General features: G+C 38.0%; 1 protein-coding gene across 6 annotated transcripts in view; it reads right to left on the bottom strand.

The window, feature by feature from the left end:
• The window catches only part of side-VII (sidestep VII transmembrane protein), a 615,012-nt gene that overhangs the window by 239,755 nt on the left and 348,834 nt on the right, over positions 1–26,423 (bottom strand). For 4 of the 6 annotated variants that reach the window (XM_087353123.1, XM_087353125.1, XM_087353122.1 and 1 more), the window contains one exon: positions 23,219–23,348. The exons of 1 other annotated variant lie outside the window; for it this stretch is intronic. In XM_087353123.1, the coding sequence (XP_087209249.1) occupies positions 23,219–23,348 (130 nt within the window). Of the gene's footprint in view, positions 1–23,218; positions 23,349–23,479; positions 23,499–26,423 lie in introns of those variants that run through there. One more of the 6 variants, XM_087353126.1, reaches the window with a different exon arrangement.

The following is a 26,423-nucleotide window of genomic DNA, read 5'->3' as shown; positions in this document are numbered from 1 at the left end:
ATTGTTGGGATGCCACGGAGAAACCGGGGAAGCCCCGGAGGAAAACTCCGTGTTGCCTAGACCACGGCCTTGCCCAACACAATTTATAAATTCGGGCACCGCCAGGAATCGAACCCGAGACCCCAGGATTACAAGGTCAGCGTTCTAACCGCTAGACCACCGTAGCGGTCATATATATATATATATATATATATATATATATATATATAAAATAAAAACGTAAGCTTCACGCAATCCCACATCAGCATCATATGGAGAAAAGTGCGCAGATAAGTCTAAGTTGAAAGCATTAACTTGCCGATACCTTGGCTTTATGCTGCCTGAACAGTTCAAGCCCAAAATCAACATGATACGGTAATAAATCTCCCGGCCCAAATCTTTCAGATACTCACAGATTTCACCAGAGCTCCGGTCTGTGTTGTTGGGCTCGTGGTACACGAGATAAACTTTGAAACAACTTGGTTGTTTTTTTTTTAGAATGTTTACGTTGATCATAAAATAAACACGAGCTCATAAAACCTTTCCTCACTGGCATCGCCTTCGAGAAATACTACACCTTGAACTATAAGATAGCATTAAATTGATTCAAAGAGCAGAGAGAATGCTTTAACCCTTCACTTACAACGCCGAAAAACTGAAAACAAAATAAAATTCAAAATGATAAAAATATTCCGTTGAATACATACTACTATAACTTGAAAATAAATTAATTTTCAAGACGTTTTGGGAATATCATTACAAAGTCTTGAGGAAATTATACACTAATCAGTAATAAAAGTCTGAGAACAGGTTTAAGGTTTAAATGCGTCATGTTTGTGTTTTATAATTAAAATATATAATATAATTCAGGTCTATACACAAACTTTATTTATAGATGTTAAAATTTAAAATTTAAAATTTTAACATCTGTAAATAAAGTTTGTGTATAGACCTGAATTATATTATATATTTTAACTGAGAACAGGTGCTGGAGAAACCACCGGAACTGACAAGGAGAAAGTAGCAGAGAGGTGGATAAAATGGCGTAAAACATAACGCAGAACTTGATTTTCTGTGGTACTCAACATATACAATTCAGGTGTTGAAATAAAGATGAGATGGGCATGACAGAATAAAAAAATTTAAGATTCTAGTTTAAAAACTTTAAAGAAAGAAATGTGTGTACATGGAAGGATGTTATTAAAATGTTGCTTACGGAAATACGGTTGCATCAGGATAGGGTCCATCGGCAACTATTGTTTACATAATAGTAGACCTTCGGGTTTTATGAAATGTGTCTCAATTATCTTGGTCTAGAACTACTTTGATGTCAACTCCCAACTAATATATAACTCACAGATTCTCCAATCATTAACTTAACAGGTTCTGGCATGATTTGCGGATATTATGACATTGTATCGATTTTTTTCATATTTAAATTCTTTATTTTCCCAATTTCTTTAACGACAAATACATTTTACTTTATTTTTTTTAAGCTATAGGAAACTCCCAGTTGGGAACAGAAGCACAAAGTTACGTTAAAACGTCAGCAGACTGAAATTCCGTGTAGAAAAAAATCAGTGTTGCCAGACGAGATATCGCGTTTCTAGCATACCTTTTGTTAAAATAATTCACAATCTTCGCAAATATTTACCAAGCGTCTCAGTTACTAAATAGGGAACAAATGTAAAAATGTCCAAAGTACATAAGATGTTGCTGAACACATGTTCACTCCTCGTATGCACAAATCTCTGTCTTTCTGATGATGCAGCATCTTTAAGAGACCCGTAGTTGACTGTTGATACTGAAAATATTTTAAATATTCAGATTCAAGGTATAAAAACTTACACTAATACCGAAATATCAAAACATGTCACGTATAGACATGTAATACTGGTTTACAGTGAAACGCATGTTGAATGTTTCAGAACAATTTCTAACACCCCACGGAGCTAAAAATTCAGTAAATGAACACATAAAATAAAACATAACACGAAATTACAGAACTGTAATACATGTGAAAAAACTGGAAAACCATTGAAACAGCGTCATTATATGTGAGTACACGGAAAGACAATGAACAGATGCAAAATATTTTACGTGAATCTGAAGAAGCCTACATCTTTGATTACATTACAAATATTACTATGTGACAGGCTTCACCGGTCTATTAATCACTGTCTGCTTCCTCGTCACAAAACTTACTTGTCGTGCTTAAATGAAGACAAAACGTAGTAGCATATATGAACACATAAGGGAACCAAAATCCGCTACAAAGTCACGATAAGACACGAAACATAAAAGAAAAGACGTTTCAAATTTTCCCGTTTCCCGGGAATCATCAAACGTGAAGTCGGACAGTCAATAAATCAAGTCGATTTGAGGAGTGGAGATGAATACACACGTTCTAACTCTCAACGTTAGGTCGAAGTCAGTGATTAGTTCCGCTTTCCCGCCATTTTATCCGCTAGAAAAGTTAATTAAGTCCCGAAGCAACCAGACTAACACTTTATTTAACTACGGTGGTCCCGCGTGTAATCATCCAAAAACATCGGTCTCAGAAGAGGTTCGAATGCCAGGTTCTTACGACGGAGGACCGGGTTCGTGCCCAGAGGTCCATGTGGAATTTGTGGTCAATAAAATTATTCTGAGGATGAGAAATAACGCCAGTGGATGCAGCACCTCTACAGAGACATAATCTTACACTTACCCTCGGTTAAGTAGGCTGCTTTGTTAGTTATTAGCTATTAATTATTTGTTCAAATATCTACTTCGTTCAGCGGCAGTTATTTTATTGGTTAAATTATATGTTTGTTAAGCTGGTAAGATGGTTAGTCCGTAAGAACTTTGGCGATTATTTCTGGAGTCAGTTGGTAAGCAGGTCAGTCTGTTAGTTAGAATCGTTCTCATTCTGCCTGTGCATTTAGCTCGTCCCTTCTCTGTGTGTTTTCGCACCCTCTGACATAAAGCCAGATGCCCCTTTCATGTAACTATTTTTTATCAGTGCTCAAATATAACATAACGTATAGCGTGCATCAGAAATAGGATAATTATTCGAGGAAGAATAATGACGAAACTGTACGTAATCACTTCCTCAATTCTTTTCTCCTCATTTTGTAACAAATCGTGTTTCCATTGTTTCGTATTATCTATTCATTCCTATTCTTTCCGATTACCCATCAGTTTTGTGTTCTCCGCTCATTTATTCATCGGTTGTTACAATATACCTCATATTCCACGTCAGCATCGCTTTGCACTTCCTCTCATTGTACATCAACCATCTGTTTTATCATAATTCCTTACGAGCTATTCTATTCCCTTTTGATTTTAATTCCCACGACTGCAGAAATCATTTTCTCAAGATGAAGAACAGTTTTGTAATGCAGAAATGTATATATGAGTTTATTAATAGATTTTCGACCTGTGGTAACTACATGTACCGCCAAATTTAACACTCAGAAACACTGCACTATTCCCACACAGCGGATTTAAGGGTTGAACATAATTTTCAGATTTAAACGACGAACATTAACCAACATCTTCGTACTGCAGAAGCGTTGTATTCTGAGACATAAACTGGATTTTTAAATATTATTTACTTGAGACTCGAGATTCAAAGGGTTAATCTACTTTCCTTTTATTAAACACAGACGTTTATGTCATATAAACTCTATATTTTTCGCTGCACTAATAACTCTTGATACATGAAACTTAGTAGGAACGTCATGAAATATAAGCCAAACTCCTCAAAATTTCAAAGACCTCCTGGCGGTAACACAATATGGCGGCCAAGCAAAATTTGTCGGTATAAAATCCAGAAAATAATTCTCTAATAACAGAACATACCACAGCACCGGATAACGAGTCATTTCCATCCATTCACCTGCTTACATAGCACGCATACTTTAAATTATCCTAAACATTTACTTTCGTTGTCAAATACGTATCCTCATAAAATTTCTGCATGCAATTCTTTTTCATTCATCCGAGTTAGTAATCCAGTTCGTCGTAAATTTCATAATCTTAAAGCGTGATATTTTTTTTTTGAAAACAAGACTTTAAAAAATATAAAAAAAAAATTTAAAAAACTTTCTGTAGCACGCAAAACAAAAAAATGAGAACCACACGATATGAAATTGGCTGCCATTACATATTCTGCAAAGAGCTGCATATAAAGTCCAGAAAAAGTTAGATCTTTCCTGTTCCTGCAACGATGCCCACGCGGACACGCGTTGATATGACCTTTCGGAAGTTTGGGCAATCGAGAAAGCTCACCGAATTTATGAGTTCGATTTTAAGGACTCCGTACAAACCATCACTATTTATGTGCCGTATACACCAAAGCTGATTCATTTCTTTTAATTTTACACGTATGCCTGATATAAAACTGGTGGTATTTGGTCCAAACGTGACGGTGAATATTGAGGATGAAATTACAGTTCAGGAGAACGAGCATTCATCAGACTGTGCTTTAAGCTTAAGCCTACACGACAGGGGTACCACACGTGGTGTACCAGTCGGAATGTTAAACAGCAGCACGCACACCAACCTCTGTAAATAAAAACGTTAGGTTCCAGAGGCCAAAGGGTATTAAGTTCACACACGAACGTCCGCTACAACTGGCAAATTATGCATTTCGAATCGGCCAATTCTCGAACAGCTGTCTCCACGACTGAATTCCTTTATTAGACCGTGTTACAACAACAAACAGCCTATTATAACAGGAAGCCACTAATTACAGACGAAACATTAATGTCCAATAGATCGGACGTATTATTACAATACCGAGAGAGTTTTAACATTAATATCTGGCGCAGCACGACCAAACAATATTCAATCTGGCACACACAAAACACGTAAAGAAATGTGTAGATTTAGATACCACGCAGTGTAGTCTGATGACGAAGGCAGTATGACCTCTGAAACGTTGGTTAACATCGACCAGACTACACAGCGCAACAACCCAGAAGACAGAAATCTTCATACTCATCGCCCTGATGAAGGAGGCAGTATGACCCCTGAAACGTCGGTAAACATCGACCAGACTACACAGCGCAACAACCCAGAAGACAGAAATCTTCATATTTTTAATCGCCCTGATGACGGAGGCAGTATGACCTCTGAAACGTTGGTAAACATCGACCAGACTACACAGCGCAACAACCCAGAAGACAGAAATCTTCATATTTTTAATCGCCCTGATGACGGAGGCAGTATGACCTCTGAAACGTTGGTTAACATCGACCAGACTACACAGCGCAACAACCCAGAAGACAGAAATCTTCATATTTTTAATCGCCCTGATGACGGAGGCAGTATGACCTCCGAAACGTTGGTTGACATCGACCAGACTACACAGCGCAACAACCCAGAAGACAGAAATCTTCATATTTTTAATCGCCCTGATGACGGAGGCAGTATGACCTCTGAAACGTTGGTAAACATCGACCAGACTACACAGCGCAACAACCCAGAAGACAGAAATCTTCATATTTTTAATCGCCCTGATGACGGAGGCAGTATGACCTCTGAAACGTTGGTTAACATCGACCAGACTACACAGCGCAACAACCCAGAAGACAGAAATCTTCATATTTTTAATCGCCCTGATGACGGAGGCAGTATGACCTCTGAAACGTTGGTAAACATCGACCAGACTACACAGCGCAACAACCCAGAAGACAGAAATCTTCATATTTTTAATCGCCCTGATGACGGAGGCAGTATGACCTCTGAAACGTTGGTTGACATCTACCAGACTACACAGCGCAACAACCCAGAAGACAGAAATCTTCATATTTTTAATCGCCCTGATGACGGAGGCAGTATGACCTCTGAAACGTTGGTTGACATCTACCAGACTACACAGCGCAACAACCCAGAAGACAGAAATCTTCATATTTTTAATCGCCCTGATGACGGAGGCAGTATGACCTCTGAAACGTTGGTAAACGTCGACCAGACTACACAGCGCAACAACCCAGAAGACAGAAATCTTCATACTCATCGCCCTGATAATGGAGGCTGCAAATACCTCTGAAACGTCGGCAAACTTCTTGCCAGACTACACGGCGCAACAACCCAGAAGACAAGCCATCTTCAGACTCAACGCTATATAAGAACCTGATATCCTACACGTGTAGATTTCGCTGCTGAGATGAAAGCAGATACGGACACTAAAAGTCCGGCCATTCGCGTGAGAGTAACAAACTATTTCAGCGCTTAGCATTTTACCGAGTAAATTACGAGCCGCCCCTCCTCTCAGCTCAGGTGCTTAATATTTGCTGCACGATAAACCAATTCCTTGCCAGTCTAATTTACCAACTTCAGCCGTCCTTACACTGGCCGGCATGTACCAGTTTTACAATTTAGAACGCGTAATATAGTAGGGAAATTCAACCACCATGTACTTGACTCCAAAGGGGTATGTGAAACATGCAGAATGTTGGTTACGAAACCACTTTGTAAGCTACAATTTGACATAAGACTGTAAATATATCAAATGTCGGAAAATGGACGGAACTTGATCGTGTCATAAGACGGAAGCATTAGACGTCTTGAACCCTGCGGTTTTACAAAAGATATGAACCGCAGTCAATAATAATTACATTAAATAAAGTACTTATTTCAAATGTATTTTCTACGAGTTTCTATATAACGAACCTTAGAGACAAGGTCTGACCATGGGAAATTGACAAATTCCTTGCATTATTTTGTGGCAATTTCAATTTTTCATTATGACATGCCAACTCAACAAATACAGAAGCCAGTTAAAAAGTCAGCAAAATAAGATAAAATAAATGCAAAAAGGTGAAATAATAATATAATAACTGGAACTGTCTCCAGGTCACTCAGGAAATATTTGGCCAACATCCCGGACGAACACGACATCAGGGAACTGCAGAAGACCGTCATTTTGGGAAGTTCATACATCATTCGAAAGACGCTTTCATAAAATAAAATTATATAATACATTTGGCACTTTCTAAAAACAATATGTATCCCGGAAATAGCTGCTGCCTTATGTACCTTAGGGACAAGGTCTGTCTCGGGTACATGGAAGTGCATACCCCATAAAGTGGTGAAGAGATGGGATAATAATAATAATAATAATAATAAATTAACCTGATACCTCATCGTCGAGTAAGGCTGTAATGATTCAGATATCTCCATCTATTACCGTAGGTTCACTTCTCTTTGGTAAAAAAAGACGGAATGTGAAACAGACCACTACCTCCATCTATTCCAAAGCGACTGGACTAATTTAAATACGACAGGATGAAAATCTGTCCAAAAACACGTAATTTTGTTCGGGTTCAGTAAAAGAACAGCGTAAACGCCTATACGTACGCTGTGTCTAACCCACTCGCAGCTTCCTATCGTATGCCTGACACCTTGCAGCCCTTCCAGGCATCAGTTCGGAACCCTCTGGTGTTTGGATAAACTAATCATCCTCAAAGGAGACGGAAATCTAATGAATATTCATACTTGTGAAGTTAACGCGGTAGAAACGAACTGGCGATCATGGGACCTTGACTGCCTTCGCGTTGGGCTCTGCAGGGAAATTAAGACAAGCGTATATATATATATATACACATATATATATATATATATATATATATATATATATATATAAAATTGGAAAGCTTAGAGTCGTATAAGAACCTGTACCTTACGCGACTAGAAAACCACTCTATGTCAGATAGTGTACATTTCGTCAAGTATATTCAATACACATTTTCACTTTTAACAGTGTATATTGGAGGGATGTATGAGGGTCTAACACGAATCCTTTACAATAATAAATGTTTATAACGACACTAAATTGGTTTGTAAACAACGGGTTCTGGGTTCACTCCTGGTAATAAAAAAAAAATTAAATAGAAATATACAGGCATGGTATTTATAAATTAGAGGCGGTGAATCGTGTTAATATTTCATTATATACTGCAACACTTCGTTATGTTTACTGTTCTGAATCTGTTTATGTACTTATATTCTTTCATCCCGTGTAGATCTTAATTCTTTCATATTATTTAACTTCAATATAAAATGTATTAAAAATCCCAACTGCTTCATGTGTTCATTTATTATTTATTTAACGACAACTTTTTCAGTAGCTCAGACTATATGGAGTCGAATGAGAGGATTACGGTGAATAATAATGAATTGGAAAGGATGTCGAAGGAGGAGGTCGTGGTCTAATTTAAGGCATTTGCCGGCAGGAACTAAGGAAAACCACAACCCCCTCTCCTAATCAGGACAGCCGGCCTCCGGGCCAAGATTTTAACCCGGGACCTCCCGAATATGAAGCAGGAATGTCAAACACTAAACTACGACGTTCGGTCGTTTATAAATCAATATACAAATTTAATATATAGAATAGTGGTTGGTGGCAATGAATGTACTATGGAGTTTCTTTGTTGTCTGCTTCAATTTATACAAGTTTTATGACTCTTGGTCACTGATCTAGAAGCATTTGTCCTTGTCCCCTGTTTGGAATCGCGGACACAAGTGGCTCAGCTGGCAATATGGCACCGTGTCACCACACGCAACGCTAACTTGCTAGTCACGCTCAATGCAGCATGTGGTATCCATTTGGGGGGGGGGGGGGGTTGGCATTTAAACTATGGACAACAAAACGGGTGATTATTTATTTTGTACTAAATTTATTAGTAATGAGCGTAATAATTCAAATTAATAATCCATGAAATGTAGCTAACTGTACGTGCTTCACATCGAATTACCTCTGCATGACACAATGAAGAACAGATTAGATTTTAAAAATTCTTACTGTAACTCGATGAAAAATCATAATCTTTGTATTTCCCCAAAACTTTCAAATTACCTAAAAAATTTATCTCTTCTTCTATATGGGTGTGGAACTTGGTCTCTCATACCTACAGAATAATACTGATCACAGTGTCTGAAAAAAGACACTATTCACTTGCAAATGTCCAAAAATACGCCAGTAACCAGAATCAAATTTAAGGGGAAAATAAAGATTTTGCGCGGAAGCCACGTTACCGTCTAACATAAATACAAATTGTAAGATTTGAGGTTTTCACAGCGGTGTGTATGAAGATTTCTGTCTTCTGGGTTGTTGCGCTGTGTAGTCTGGTCGATGTTTACCAACGTTTCAGAGGTCATACTGCCTCCGTCATCAGGGTGATTAAAAATATGAAGATTTCTAACTTCTGGGTTGTTGCGCTGTGTAGTCTGGTCGATGTTTACCAACGTTTCGGAGGTCATACTGCCTCCGTCATCAGGGCGATTAAAAATATGAAGATTTCTGTCTTCTGGGTTGTTGCGCCGTGTAGTCTGGTCGATGTTAACCAACGTTTCAGAGGTCATACTGCCTCCGTCATCAGGGCGATTAAAAATATGAAGATTTCTGTCTTCTGGGTTGTTGCGCCGTGTAGTCTGGTCGATGTTTACCAACGTTTCAGAGGTCATACTGCCTCCGTCATCAGGGCGATTAAAATATGAAGATTTCTGTCTTCTGGGTTGTTGCGCCGTGTAGTCTGGTCGATGTTTACCAACGTTTCAGAGGTCATACTGCCTCCGTCATCAGGGCGATTAAAAATATGAAGATTTCTGTCTTCTGGGTTGTTGCGCTGTGTAGTCTGGTCGACGTTAACCAACGTTTCAGAGGTCATACTGCCTCCGTCATCTAAATACAAATTTCCTAACACAATACCGTTTGTTTACTACGTATGTGTTAAGCTGGACTGAGTAAAATTCTAGGGAGTGAAGCTAGGTGACAGAATGTTCTATTTCAAAAGCTTCACTGCCATTAGTCACTTTTTGGAAGCACTTCCAAAATATATAAAGGCAGAATGGGGATTAGGTAAATGAAGAATGGGGGCGAGAGGTAACGATGGGCGTGAAATAATCCCCGTTAAACGGGCCTCTTCCGCTGTTAGCTGTGGAATACCTAATATTATACCAAATTTCAGGACTGTACAGTGCTTCTATCATTTCAGAATTTCGCGCAGCGGCCACGTTGTTAAACAAATAAAATGCAATGGTTGTAAGAACTGGTGACACGATAAGCACAGGAGGTTTTATGAAAATCTATCAGACGACCCAAAATTTATCAGTGGAGACAGTTGCACGTTCATGGTGAGTAAGTTCAGGAATGCAAGCCTGGAGCTGCAGAACATCCGTGGTGTGGTGTGTTATAAGCTACCGACTCCTGCAATTGCAGTTTTGGTTGAAGGCATTATTCAGTTCAGCGTTACAAAGTGGTCAATCTCGTAATGGTTCCAGCAAGAGACATATTGCAAGGTGCAGATACAGCCCCAAGATTAAACAGTTCCAGGAGCTTCTACGCCGATGCTCTTCGGTTCGAAGACAGAAGGAAGGAAGAGTAAGGATTACCCTGTCAAGATGTTCCAATATACTCCATTTTTCTTTGTCAAGTTCCTCGTTTCTTCTTTCCGTCCACGAACTTCTGCCTCCATAACTCACACATTCTTCATCATTTCTTACCATCTCTTCTCTTTTTCCTTCTTTTTCTCAATCATATTTCCTTCGTCGCCCATGCTCTTATTCTTATTCTTACTGTCATCTATCCTTATATTGAATTTTTTTCTCCTTCGAGGGTCTGATTTTAGCCTCGTTTCCTGACAGAAGAGTGGTTTCTAGAACGCTAGGAGTAATGTCTGTGAGTGTCTCTCACTAAAATCTTCAGAAAACACAGGACAAAACGAACTCCACAGCACCAACCTTATTTTTGTAGAAATTTCTAGACAGAAAATCACCAATTACCTGACCGACTCGGTTAACTACGAAACGAAACTCTTATAGAAGTGACCAGATGTAGGAATTTAGGTTCTTACAGCGGTAAATAGGAAGATGGCTCTCTTCTGGGCGTTAGAGCAGTGTAGTCTGAAACGTTGATAAAATTTCACACGGCGTTACAACCCGCAAGAGAGCCATCTTCGGATTATATACGTGACTCGTAAGTAATTTGTGACTGATTTCGTACCTACATAATTAACAGCAAAGTGGGCTTGAGAAACCTGTACAATGAAGAGACTCATCATTTGTTGTCTTCACGAAATATTATCAGGATTACCATACGAATGAAGATGGGATGGGCAGGGAGCGTAGCACGCATGGGGAAATGATAAATTCGTATATATTCCTGAGGGAAAGAGACCACTCTGAAGACCCAGGCTTCGATTGGAGAATTTTATTACAAAAGTATAATATTAAAAAGACAGAAGGGCGAAAGGGTGATAGGATGTGTGTTTCATCAGGCTCAGGATAGGGACGGGCTCTTTTTAATGCAAAAAACGACCTTACGGTTCCATAAAAGTCTGGAAATATCTGGTCTATCTGAGCTCTGTTTGGAATGACAATCACACAAGACCCATAAATACAAAAATAAGAGTTACGGACTGCTGTAGCAGGTGGAACGTTTCGTTCCAACTAAGCTCCGTAGTTTTAATTACCGAGATTGGAAAGGTGTACTCTTTAAGAGTACACTGACAGTCCAAATACGCCCTTCACGGCACATCACGTAGGCCGTTGTTGCATTTTTATAACCGTGAGATTTCCCATTTTACATCTCCCCCATTCGTGCTAAAAGCCGTAGTAAATATCAATAAGACAAACGGAAATTTACGATAACAGTGGCTAAAATCCGTCATGTATAAATCTGTACGCAAAAAACCACGTGCGAATGATCCAGTGTTATTTCTTCTGAAACAGGAAGTGAGATTAGGGACACTCCCCTGCAATCTGAAACTAACATCCAGGAGTCACCCCGATCAAACACGAATACGACAAAGAACGTACCCTCCCCCCTCTCCACGAGGGCTATTTTATTTTTCCCCTCGCCCCTCATGTAATTTCCTGTGGCGGATCAATGCTTTTCCCATTGCTAGTACCGTGTCTTGTATTGCGGGCAGTATTTTCGAGTGCCAGGAGCCTTTTATTCCTGAGAGACACGAGAAAATAGTTAGCTATTGTTTGAGCGACGGGACAATAGCTAGGCCCTGCTGTACCGTCGGCCTGTTATACTCACTTTAATTATCTTTGTGTGACTGGACGAGACCCTCTTTTATCTTAGCACAGGATAAAACCTCCGCCCACCTCCAACCTCCTTTCCGGTTCCTACACAGGAAAACTTCACTTCCATTCATACTTCAGCACGAGATAAACTTGATATCGAACCCTTGATAAAATATTGATCAGAGAATTTCAGACTTCCTGGTTCATAAGTGTAAGATTAACCCTTTGAAGCCGAAGATCGTCTGAATATTATTTATGAATTCAGTCCGTACCACGAAGAAAACACTATACCTCACCATTACGAAAATCAGCTGGTTAACCCTTTGAAGCCGAAGCTCGTCTTCATAATATTTACGAATCCAGACCGTACCGCGAAGAAAACACTTCACTTAACCATTAGAAGTCGAATCAGGCGGTACCACATAAGATTTAACAAAAGAACATCCCGGTCAAAGCCTTAAATAAGTAACTGACTAATAGCTAAGTATCATGATTACGGGTTTTTACTCGAAACATGTTTTGTCATTCTACCTGCAAAAACAACTCAAGATCTTAGGAGACAACATTTAATTATTGCGTCCCCAAAACTATTTTCGTAACGTACGATCTTCACTCGAAAGGAACAGATACCCAACAAGCACGCAAACATCGACGCGAGGTTGGCTGAGATATAGAAGAATGAATGCAACATCTCAATCAAATTAAAACGTCAGCAACATCCAGCAGCTATTATTCTCTGCATTCGTTTATATTTCTGTTTAATTTTCAATGAACATCAATACACACGCTACCAATGACTTCCGAATTCAAATACTTTCATACACAGAGCATGTCGAAATTTTGAACTGGTTTGAGTTGAAAGACAAATTGCTCATGACGGAAATGTCAATAACTTTATTTCTGTGAAAGTTGATTTTTTAATTCCACTCTTGACTCTGTAAACAAATGCTCGATAATAGGTTGTAACGTGTATTATCACGTGAATTTCTTTCCCAGTTCGAGATTAAAGCATTTAAAACGCATTTGTAAACCAAGTAATAAAACCTGTTGCATATACGAGGCTCGTCCACAAAGTAAGTTTCCCTGGGGCCGTTTACAGAAACAAAACACAATTTCATGGAAATATTTATTGCAACAGATACAGCAAGTGTCCAGCTATTTTTCAACATATTCGCCACCGGAATTGAGACATTTGTCATACCGTGGGACCAACTTTTGAATACCTGTGTCGTAGAAGTCTGCCGCCTGGGATTGGAACCACTGTGTGACAACCATCTCCGCCTCTCTGTCATTCTCAAAACGCTGACGCTGACCGGACAGGAATTTCTTGAGGTGTAGGAAAAGATGGAAATCACTGGGAGCGAGGTCCGGGCTGTAGGGTGAATGATTAAACACCTCCCAGCTGAACTCCTGCAGGAGACTCGCTGTCCGTCGAGCCGTGTGCGGCCTAGCGTTATCACTGACCGCACTTCACAGTCGGCGGGAGCTGGAATAAGAACCTCCATCTTCAACAGCTGCAACGATGCTACTGTGAGAACGCGGGAAGTACCGTTAATGCATGCGCCATGCTACGTCATTGCTCTATCACGTACGCACAGTCGTTTCTTTCAATATAAGGTTTGCTAGCTGTGGGACGAGTGGGAAACTTACTTTTGGGACGCGCCTCGTATTTGCACTGTCCGGCAATATGTAACAGTAAATCTTTAGTTTTAAATATCGATAAATTTAAGTTCAAGGTCTAACAGTGTCAAGCTGAACGTTCGGTAATAATTTCACTTTACTATCGGTAAATAAAAGAATAATGTGCCGTTACTCGACTTCCTCGACACAACGCTAAACTAACCTTGTTATCTGCTAGTCATTTTGTCATTCCCTTTTATATTTATCACAGTCCTTCAAGTCTGTTCTCAATAGTAATATTCTTATTTATATGTACCTCTTTCTACAATAACGAAGTTTTGAAATTACGTAATTTTCCGTCGTCCTTAACGAATATGTTTTCCTCTGTAATCAATTATTTTTTTAAATTTTTGTAGTTGGGGGGGGGGAGGTCTATTTTCATTTTTAATTTTGTCAGAATCCGTAATTCTCTTGATATATCCTAAAACTTTAATTTCCGCTGCTTCACTGTTATCAACATTTTTCTTCTTAATTCTAGCTTAAGCTCCATATAAAACACGGAAACTGCCATCACGATATAAAATTTCAACTTTATCTCTTTCCTTGCTTATTGTTTTAATGTTCTCTTTATCGCTTCACGTACTGTTTTATACCTGTGTATTCTATAATGACATTACAGCTAACTTCATGAAGGCTGTCACGCCACGAGTAGTCAAAATATAAAACACATTATACAGAGTTATAGTACAATACTTACTTAGATTACTGGAAAGCTAATTTGAGACATAATCCCGGAATTTACCTAGAGGTACTTAGGAAAATCACGAATGATCTCAGTCAAAATCGTCGGCCTCCAAGCCGAGACTTGAACGTAGGACCTCCCCGAACACGAATCAGGAAGCCAACCACTCTACAACAAATTTCGCTCGTCCTCCTGTAGAATTAATTACCTACTATGATCAGATTATATAGTTATTATCTTGTATAAATTGGTGGTTAAAACTGTGCAATATAATTTTAAAATTCAATAAATTAAAATTAAGATTTTTTCGTAAAATTCTCCAGTATCCGATTTCGTCAAAATCAATTATCCGTTACCAACACTTATGTTCTGGAAGACGATATTAAATGTACCTGATGTGGCTGATTAACATAAATATGGAAATGGTATATAATTAATCATTTTTACAGTACAAACGAAATATCTCAATTGGAAACTCTGTGTCTTTTACACCAATTTATCTGTTGGGTAAAACGAACTGTGAAAGAAACGTATCTCATCATCTTCAAGTATTTAACAGTTTCTATTCATCGCTTTTAAACAATATAAATTATAGTTATCAAAAAGACATACAAACAGAAAATTTATTTAAATACAATCTACTAACACACAGGAAACCCCGTTGCAATGAAAATAATCACCTTTCAACAGAACGTGAATACAATGGTGACCAAATACCTGGATGACAGACACATGACAGTTCACTAGTACAATTTACAACTATTTCAAACAAATTGTCTAAGCGCCTGGCGTTGTTCACATGTTTCCTATCTTCCATTGTCACGGCATGTGGACAGGTGTATTCTGTGTCGCACATCAAACGTCGCAGACACACAAAGACTATACCGCCACTTCCACTTCTGGTATGCCTCAACATCTGGAACTCGGTTATTGGACATTTGAAAGCCGACTGCAAACTGCGAACAGCAAGCTAATCGCTCCGCTGGGTTTAGAATACGTAACGAAGACCAAGTAGCCCACTTAGAACAATAGTTTCATCCCCTAAGGCCACAAATTTTAAAACTTGTTATTGTATTATTTATTAGCAGATCTGAAAGCAAGTTTTTAATTTTATTCGCTGCAACCTGAACTTCAAAAATGGTTATTATTTCGGAATGTGACACCAAGAAAAGACAAGTTCTTCGAAGAAAAAGAATAATAAGAAGGAATGAGACAATGCATATGTAAGATTTGAGGTTTTCACGGCTGTGAGTCCGAAGATGGTTGTCTTCTGGGTTGTCGTGCCTTGTAGTCTGGCAGACGGCTTCTGCCAGGAATCGAATCGCGACCGCTAGACACCGCGACTGAAGGTACTGAATGCCAGGTCAATTCTGATAACGGAGTGCAGTTGCTAGATCATGTCTGTGGGGACATAAACTGAGATCAAGCGTCTCAGGTGCTGCCGTCAAGTCACGTGCGTCATAAAAACTTGTCACCAGGGCCATAAACATTTTGTTACATCTCCGCACATTTGACGCTAATATTATCTGAAGTGCAGGCTACTATCAGATTAAATTGGGCGCATGAAAGGAATTACCTGGCCAACGATTCAGAGCGGGAAATTTACCTCATTCTTTAATCTTCCTGCCGACTTCATCTCTGGGCATAAATCAACCAGAGTGGTCTAATATTTTGTTACATCACGTACGACGGAAATGGAGAGGCAGATTATATTTTACATGAACACTCATGTGAACAAAACGCAACAAACTTTTGTATTTTATTTAATTCAACTTGCAAAATTTTACCAGTAATTTGGAAAGTGTTTATATTTCTTGTTGATATTTAATCGTGTGTATTTATTATCCCACTTTTACTGACTTCAAAAAGAAAAGGCAGACTTATCATAACGAGGGTATCGTGCCAGAAGGGCCTATCTACAAAATTACTGGTTTAGAGATGAATAAATTCGTAAGTTTATTTGGTTTGACAAATGAGAATTATTTGTTTTCATACACCCGGTGATACAAATTGTTGGAGCAAAGAAATATTTTAAGAGAAAAAGTGGCTTATTAACAAATTCGTTACATTTCCCTGTCCTTACAAAAATAGGTTACATTCTTTCAAATGGCTGAACTAAATCTTGTATATAACATAAAAACTAAAAGTTATAAAGCATACTTAATTTCTTGTGGTACTGGTTTATCATTGTTTTCATCACAATAAAACATTATTTTTCCCTGGAAGGTCACTTCTGTCTGCGCTTTAATTTATATTTCAGTCAGAAAGTAGTCGTCATTCAAAGACCATTGCAGTTATTTTGAAAGACCTTGCTCTTTTAAACTGACGCAGAAACTTGTTAATAATTAAACTGTAAAACCGTAGAATAGCATACATTACCAATACTGGCAGCAAACCCACACATAAAAACTACTAACTTTACTCCAATGGAGCCCAGAGTTTCAAATTAGATTTTCTAAGTTCTACATACAAGATCCACTGTAACACCTAACGTTGTTAGTTCTAATGGCCAAAGGGGAAAAATGAGAAGCCTAACAGCGTATGTGTAAGTAATGTGTTTTAAATGTAATCCTCTTAGTCGCTAAGGTAACATCGTTAGACTAGCGCCATATTACTTGAGATGTCACTCAGTCGCTTGCTTGCAGTAGAAATATATACTCTAACCTGTTTAAGTGAAGATCTAGGTTCCAAATTTGGGTACGAACACTACAAAACAGCAACAGAACATGTGCACACAAATTATCAGTCATAACTAGTAATTTCGAACACTCAAAGAAAACCACCTGAAGATGACCAATTAAGATCGAAACGTACAGTGGACTCTTCATAAACATTAAAACTTAGAAACAAAATGTCAGCCTTACAATCGAAAAAAACTAAAATGACTGGTTGAGATATCTGTACGAAGAGGGGAGGATAATATTAAAATGTAACTTTAAATGTGTTGTGAAGATGTGTAGTAGATACAAGATCTTCATCTCAGAGTCTTTTAAGAATATGGGGGATCTTCTCATCAGTCAAAACAACTAAGAATTTAAAAAAATCTTGCACTATATGTCAGTTAAAATCCTGCAGACATCGGATTTTAATGATATTTGGTTTTAACTTCAGCAATGCAGAAAAGACAGACTACGAAAGGAGAGAGAGAAAGGTTCTTCGAAAGAGTTTAATTTTTATAAATTCCGTGCCATACTCATCACTACTTACAGATTCCAGGCGTCTTGTTGCTCTATTGTGCTCAATAAATTAGAAGATGCGGTGATATGTTGGTTCGTAGCTTTCAAGGCGAGAAAAAAAATTCTCAGTAGCAAAAGTTTTGTTTTATTTACTACTCCACATACGAAACATTCTGGTGCGCGCCGGAAAATAGATGGCGATGCTGCCCGCACTACGTATTTTCGAGCCTGCTTCTCCACTTTTCTCTTTACCCCCCTTTTACGTGTCATTTCATTTGTTTTGTTTTTAAAACATTTCTCACAAAACTGTTTTATGAAACAAAACGACTTTCATGAAGATGACTGACTTGTGGGACGCTGAGTCTTCAAGTCTTTCAGATATTGACCGACGTTTCAGAAGTGCTTGCTGCCTCCATCATCAGGACGATAAGTAAAAGTAGATCGAGATATAGACGCAGGCCGGATAATGTCCTTCAGTCCTGAAAGCAAATGTTTATATTCCTCGGATAGGTCCGCAAGTCCACATTGCGTTAAAATCAAGACGACGAACACATACAACTAGCATTTTTCGAAATATGTGACGTCGCGTCTGACTAAACAAAACCTATTAAAGGCTTATATGATATGATCCACTAACGGTGTTTTTTGGACTCGACAACGTAATTAATCAATCAGCTGGTTCAGTAATTAAAGGATTTTAAAAGCCGGCCATGGAGTTGAGGACACAGATAGAGAATAATAAACGAATTGCATATTTATATTGAAAATTCAAAAGTGTTAAACGCGAGAACAAAGTAATTAACGTATCAACCGAAAAAAATCCTTATTGAGAATCTCACAGTGGCTCAGTTATTCAAGATACATTTCATATTTCGTAAAATCTGAAAGTTCATTGCAGTGCTTATAAGAGACCGCTACAATTTTTTGTCCTGAGCCAATTGAATTCAGCCTAAACTCTCAAAAACTACTTTTTTAAGATTAATTTTACAATTTTCCTCCGTCTACGCCTAGGTTTTCCGGATGTCTCTGGCCTTCAAATTTTGCAACGGAAATATTATATGCATTTCTCACCAACGCGGACCAAAACATTTGTAATTTTCTGCAAAAAATCTCAAATTTGATTTATCAAATTACTTTCGTGTTTATGAATTTGTTTGTTACGATTAAAATACTCCGACCGCATTACATATTAACACTGGATGCGAGGTCGTGTTAAATTATACCAAAGCGTCACCGTGGGGTGGATCAATTTCGCTCACCGTTGTTCCAGAGAAAGACCACGCACCAACCTTAAGAAAAAAGACGAAACCAGCAAAGTCAATGAAAGATCTTTCACTGTCTGATCAAGATCTGAAGCTAAGTGTCCGGAAAACTGACAAAAATATTACAATTCTATCGTTTCTTGCATTATTTAAAGTCTCTACTGTACAGTTTTTATATTATGAACTAACTGTGAAGAGAATGAGAAATACATTTATAAATTTGGTTGGAAGAGATTCGTAAGGATACCCAGAAGAAAATAACAGAAGGATCAAATATATCTCAGAAATGTAAATTATGAGAGTTGGTTCGGTTTTAAACGGATCGAGGTACAATGCAGTGTTGTGTATCTGTGAATTGTGAAGAGTATTTATTAATGACCTGTAGACCAACTTTTAAATAAACAACCTGTACCAGAGCTGCACAGAATTTAAAAATTAATTCTGATGGTATTGTTGTGATTAATATTCAAACAAAATGGTGAAATAAAGGTGTATCCATTTATAGCACGGCCAATAACACAGCAAAATCATGATACATGATATTCAAAACCTTTTAAATATTCATTAGCTGTATTCAGTTAACAACTGATCAAATTATTTGTTTCATCAGACTAGTTAATGGAGTAATCATTCATCTCATTAACAAATGCGTTCATATTGCAAACATTCACTGAGAGGCAGGGGGGATGATGTGCAGGAGTTAACAACGTGAAACAGAATGGAACTCACCTGTTCAGCCTTTGTTACAGCCATCACAATAACCTGATTCAAGGCTGAGTCCACTGGATTAATCTCTACAATAGGATATCAAGGTTAATTTAATTGATTAGGTATCATATGAAAAACTCATTGCTAAATTACTCAATTTCTGGCGAACGCTTCAATGACTCAAATTCAGTAGGGAAAGTTACGCATTATGCCCGACAGAGTAAAAATATCTTTCCCTACGCCTAAGGACCCAGCGTATGTTACCCGTTTCACCTACTGATATTTTATTTTTTTTACATTTTGTAGGCTAACTCCGTGAAAATTTATTAAGAAGCTGGCATACCGTCAGCAGGTGGAGAACATGCCCTGATGATGGAGACAGCACACTTTCTAAATTTCAGCGTACGCCAGGCTTGATATTCTTTAGGCTTTATTGATTAGGCCGTGTACACGTTTGGTTTGAATAACTTGGCGATGTATTCACCAGTTTCAAGATCGCCGCTTAAACAGGACAGCATAATACAAAATCAACACAAACATCAATGCCTCAAGTGGGATTCGAACCTACGATCCTCCTCTTCGATCAGCCAAAACCACGCAACCACTCCGTTGGCACAAGCTATTTCTTTACTTTCCCCTGTCACTTCCTACGTTATTCTTTCCGCTGTTCATATTCCTTTCTTCCTTACTAAAGTCTCTGGATTGAAGCTCTAGCTATATTTTAAGTACTGCTGAATTCGCTGAACTCGGTACACTAATTTAATTACAATTTTGAAACAAATATTAGCTTAAGTATAAGTAATTTTTTAACAGAAAAACCATAAAATTCTGCGCTCAATACGTGTGTGTAAACAATCTCCCTTCTTGACTCCCGATGCCTCGCGAGGAGCAGAAAACGTCCTTAGCAAACAAGTGCCTCCCTGTCAGAACGAAACGAAAACCTCAATCAAGTGAGCTTGTTGCGACAGAATTATGATTAGATTTGTTAACATGTCCCTCAGGGCTACACAGTGAGAGTTATTGATCACTCGTAGCGCCTGGGATGTAGTCCGCACGACACACAATGACCGGTCCCACGATACAAAGCGCTGGAATCAGTCAGCTGATAAAAATTCCCACCACAATGCAGCACTACACAATTAGATCCGGGTTATATTCTCAGTCCGTACCGAAAAGAAAACACCGCACTTCACTATTAAAGAGATCAGCTGGTTAATGATTTTTGCAGGGACAATTGTACGAAATTAATATGAACAAACTTAAGAGTTATTGTTTATTGTAGCAGGTGGGGCATATAGACACCACTGGGCTTTAAAGGTTTAATGGTAGGTTCGAAAGGTAATTAAGTTCTGGGTTATTGCGCTGTGTAGTCTGGTCGATGTTAACCAACGTTTCAGAGGTCATACTGCCTCCGTCATCAGGGCGATGAGTATGAAGATTTCTGTCTTCTGGGTTGTTGCGCTGTGTAGTCTGGTAGATGTTTACCAACGTTTCAGAGGTCATACTGTCTCCGTCATCAGGGCGATCATCGCCCTGATGACGGAGGCAGTATGACCTCTGAAACGTTGGTTAACATCGACCAGACTACACAGCGCATTAACCCAGAAGACGGATATCTTCATACTCACCGCTGTGAGAACCTCAAGTCTTACGTAATTAAGTTTGTGGTTATGCAAGACAGAAGTTGAAGTCAATTTGGAACAAATATATTTTTCGACAGGACACTTTACAATGTCGCATACCTTTTTCATTTACTGAAGATACACATCCTTAGATATTCAGCTAATCACAGAATATATCAAATAAAAGTTTATGTCTTAATTAAATGCTGTTTTCGAATTCTGTTTAACCTAAAATGCCCTGACTTATTATTTACGTCTAGTAGTAAACTTCAGTACCGTTCTTTTTTACAGAGTCCATTTTTGATATCACGCGTTTTACATTTGAATGTTTAAGTCTTCAGAGCTATGCAATATTTCTGAACTTGTCTACATCTCCGGCATTCGTGTTCATGAATTTATACGTCAATTTACGTCCGTCATTCTGAAACGTGTAAAAGTAACCCACTTATCTCACTGTAGATAACTATATTAACAACCACTTTAATGTTACAGGAATCTTACTTTGAGTTTTAATTTAATGACGTAGCATACGTATTACTTAATTTTTGTGAAGGCTGTTTTTTTTAAAAACACAAATGGACCTCTTTTAGGTTAGGTTAATTATAACATCGGTTTTGTGAAAATTACTACTTCAACATTATCTGCTAACATGTGTATGTGGCATTTAAATAGTTAATTATGTTATTTCCTTTTTTCCAAAACTCAATTGAAAGTAATTATAAATTATATTAAATTAATTAAGAATATAGCATGCTAATGTATTTTCGCTATTAAAATTTCATGCAAAATCATGAACACGATGTTCAGTGATTAATTAATTGATATTCCTACCACTCAGTGACATGATACATAGTTGTAGCGTGTAATGCAGCTGATGACGGTTTCAGAATAAAACCAAAACTCGTTACGCTAATTAACAGTATTCAGTCTGGCAGCAGATGAGGCTAACTGCATAAGGAATGAAACTCTATGGAATTACATAGGTAGAGATCGGCTGAATGACAGACCAACTAAACTTAGTCTAACGTTAAGAGGGGTGAAAATTTAAAATCGCTTTTATAAAAGAAAGAAATATGGGGGAAAATAAAATAGAAGGGAAATACATGAGACAAAGAATAAAGGGTATAGAGATGCAGAAAAAGTTATAGGGGAACCACGGTTCCGGAGAATTTGACGTAAATACGTCTCTGTATTTAAATTATATTTACGTCTCTGTAAAGTAATGTAATATAATGTTATCTGCAATGTCATCCATCTTGTTACGAAAGCGGATTGTTGACGGCAGTAATGTAACATGACGTTTCCTAGGTAACATAACAATGCACGCAAGCTGAGCATTGTCGTCGGTCCATATTTACACATTGTTTTCGATTTGTTGATACGGATCTTACACATTTTGACGTAAATACGTCTATAAGGAAGGGTCATTCGGCAAAAAAGTGTTACGAAAAAGGGAAACGAAAAAGTGTAACTGCATTGTTATGTTACCTAGGAAGCGTCATATGTTTACTCGGCATTGTTGTGTTACATTACTGCCGTCAACAATCCGCTTTCGTTATTGCGGAAAGAGCTGAGATTTTAACATTGATTTAAAGAAGGAGGAAAATCAAAGCTTTGTCACATTTATGGAGGAAACGTTTGGCTTAATGTTGATGTCAAATCCTAGATCAAAATCTTGTATAGATATGTTGATACTCTAAAATGTACAAATTTTATAACATATTTCAGCTACCACAGACCCATCTTAAGCGTAACTAATTCAGGTTAAATAAGCAATGTCTTAATCAAACTTTACTCAATTGTAAAGCATGTATAAAGTAAATATTTAGAATAAAAACCAATATATAAACTTCCTTTCCGTATAGACGTATTTACGTTAAATAAAATTGTTGAACTATAATCATTCATCAAACTTTCCATTCTTGCTCGTTCTTAGAACAATTCAATTCAAATTTACTTAACGTTATAAACAGTGACACATACGTAGCAATCAGTCTTAAAAGTTTTCCTTGAGCTCTGAAATGCTAAATGAAAATCAAACATAATTTGCATGCCACATATTCACATATTGATTCTGTTACTGACCTGTAGATGGGAGTGCCCAGGTCTTCGCGATACCAAAGCACCAGAAGAACGGCGTCCCCTTCGCCCGTCGTAATATCACACGGCAGATACACGGCGTCACCAACTACGGCAGTCACGTGGAACAGTGGGACTGGAACAGAAATCACGTCACGTGACGTCAGAACGAAAACACGATCCAGCTCTTCAGCAAACATTTTAAGTGTGCGTACACAAGAACTTCACTTCAATACGTCACTGCCTTAAAAATAAATGATAACTCACTTTCAAATTACATTCACCATACGAACATTCAGTAACCATAAACAGAACTCATACCACAACATTCTTTTTTCTTTAATTACCGACATTATTTTTCAACTTAGATTTAGATTGTGCAATTAGGAAGAAAGTTGGATTGGAAACAAAAGACGATAAATTAATCAAAGTCAAGCAACAAGCTTCACTAAGCAAACTCATAAACAACCAAGCCACCTGCATAACTCCGTGACACATAATGTTCATTCAAAGGTTATAAATTAACCCGGTACGTCAAAGATGTTATCTACTGCCATACAACTCAAAGGTTCATTACCATATTTGCAAAGAATCGCTGTGCTCCGTTTTAAATTGCACTGAGTCCGACCTACCTCGAGAAACAATTTCTTTGCTCCGTATGCTAATATTACGCTCCGATGTAGTCGTATGGGGGTTAAATTAAACTTATTTCTGTTGTCATGGACTGCCAACTATCAGTTGTTTCTAATTGACAGACACATATATTTTCTGTGCAACCCAAAGAAGGGAAATTATATTTTCTATGGTGGAATGCAGTTTCCGCAATGGTTGTGTTGTGTACAGTACAAGCCGGTACGTGAGGTATTGATTTGCAGTGTAGAGATATGGGTCCTACATAGCCAAGAGAATGAAGCAGTGAGGGAGGGGGGGGGGTGATGTAATCTCGAGATGTAAGGGTGAGATTGAGGCGTTGAAAGTTTATCTGTCTTCGTTACCCAAAGACAAAGACGTACAAGGTGTTCGTCACTAAACCCAAATAGCTATCCAAATTAAATTACCAATGTTTCGCTAAACTAGAGATTAATTATTTACAGTTACAATCGCTCTCAGTTTTGAACATGTTTCACAATAAAGTAGCAAGCATTTATTTATTTATTTCTCTTATAATTATTTACATTCTCGTCCGCTCATATACAGCGTATTAATCTCTCTTATTCATAATCACATATTCTTCCTTCCCTCCAACAACCACTTCACCCTTTCAACTTCCGAAATTGTCACTGTTTCCCGTGTATCTAACCTCCGCTTCTAATCCGTCTTCTTTTCATCTCTCCCTGTTCTCCTGATACCCAACTTCTACTGATATATCCATTCCTCTGCCCATTTTCCCTTCTGCTTGCACATCAAATTATTGATAATTATCTGCTTTTATGGAACCAGTAGTTTCATCGTCGTATTCACAAAAAAATCTGCGGTTTATACAAAGGCCTACCGAACACTACGTCTACATGCGTTATCCTACACAGAGCGACTGAAGTCAACTTGGTAATCCACATCAATATAGGACGAGTTTCAAGCGTATTAGAGACTATCTCCCGAAGTCTTCATTATAGATGCAGTAATTCCTGAATGTCTCCATGTCGTCATCCTTTGTATCGTTTATTCTAGACTGACATAAACAGTACGCAGACTTTAGAATCAGATTTTTGTAAATATCATCAGGAAATCATTTATAAAGTACAGTTATAATAACTGAATATCGTGCTGGAGGATTCCATCTTTATGCTATGGGCAATCATTGAGTCGGTTGCCGCCTTTCAGAGTTTAAGCGGCACAGCAGCCAAATATCCTTAATGCTTATAAAGTTGTCAAAATAAGAGAAAGACACATTTTAATTAGTTACACATGGCTTTATCGCTAGATAATAAAAAAAAAATATACTCATCCGGTAAATTTTGCTTTCATAGAACCTCAAAGTTCCTTATCGCTCTCAAAATTTCCAGCCACTGGGTCCTATCTAGCAAGTGGTAACGCAACCATGCATACTCTATTTCTCTGAAATTCAGTTGAATTGTATTGAAATCGTTACCTTGTGACGGTGTTTTTGATTTCTTATTATAAACTCATAATAAATTAGGAAGTACATATTTTGAAAGCAGCGTTATTAAACACCCTGTAAGGAGGGAATAAACGAAGCGAGGCACGGGTCTCGTGATTGGTTTCTTACAGGGATTGATTTTCTTTTTCTGATTGCTACTTCTGTTCCTACATTTTCTTCTACAGCAGACGTAATGTTGTGGAAGCATTGACAGATGGTGACCTGATAGAATCGATCTATCACTGTTGTCCTGATGGTAGGAATGCTACTTTTATAGACTATAACCTAAATGTTAGTAGATGCTACATGAGTGTACTGAAGAAACAAGTAGCGAATCTTCTTGATTTCACTTTTACTGTTTCTTTACGATCGCCATACGATCCGACATTTTACGTGAAAAGAGTAGGAATTGTAGAGAAACGAACAAGATAAAAATAATAAGACAACAGAAAATATATAATATACTTTGAAGACGTCATTAAATATACAACAAAGATTTTAACCCATAACAAATATTTTAACCAATATCCATAATCTGCATTACTGGCAGCGTTAATATATTTATTATTTTATTATTATTATTTAGTGTTCTGTCTGACGATAGGTCCATATGAACAGGATCCTTCCATCCTTTTCTCGGACTGGGACCTGTTCATATACGTTCTTGGCAGATGATCCAGAAGTGGTTTGCCATTGCCTTCTTCTGTGTGTGAATGGAGTAATTGTTGGGATGCCACGGAGAAAAACTCCGTGTTGCCTAGACCACGGCCTTGCCCAACACAAGCTATAAATTCGGGCACCGCAGGAATCGAACGCGAGACCCCAGGATTACAAGGCCAGCGTTCTAATCGCTAGACCACCGTGGCATGTTAATATATTACACACAATAAAAATAAAATATTTTGAAACATTTATCTATAATAAGTGTACTTAACGAAATAATTTATTAATTATTCGTCCCTATCTAAAAGACAAGTGGTCCTTTGTATAACAATACCACTGGAGTTATTCGGTCATTAAAGTCTGAGAGCCCCTTTACAGTCTCGCGTACCTAGTAAGGTACACGGTCCACTAGGGTAAACACACTGCTGCTTCTATGGTTATGCTCTGCAG

The sequence above is a fragment of the Zootermopsis nevadensis genome, unplaced genomic scaffold, assembly GCF_977971745.1.
Source record: "Zootermopsis nevadensis isolate Lab colony 2312 unplaced genomic scaffold, Znev_1.0 Znev_ptg000021l, whole genome shotgun sequence".
In the NCBI taxonomy this organism is placed as follows: domain Eukaryota; kingdom Metazoa; phylum Arthropoda; class Insecta; order Blattodea; family Termopsidae; genus Zootermopsis; species Zootermopsis nevadensis.
The sequence above is the reverse complement of the archived record's forward strand: the minus strand, read 5'-3'. Positions and strand labels throughout refer to the sequence as shown.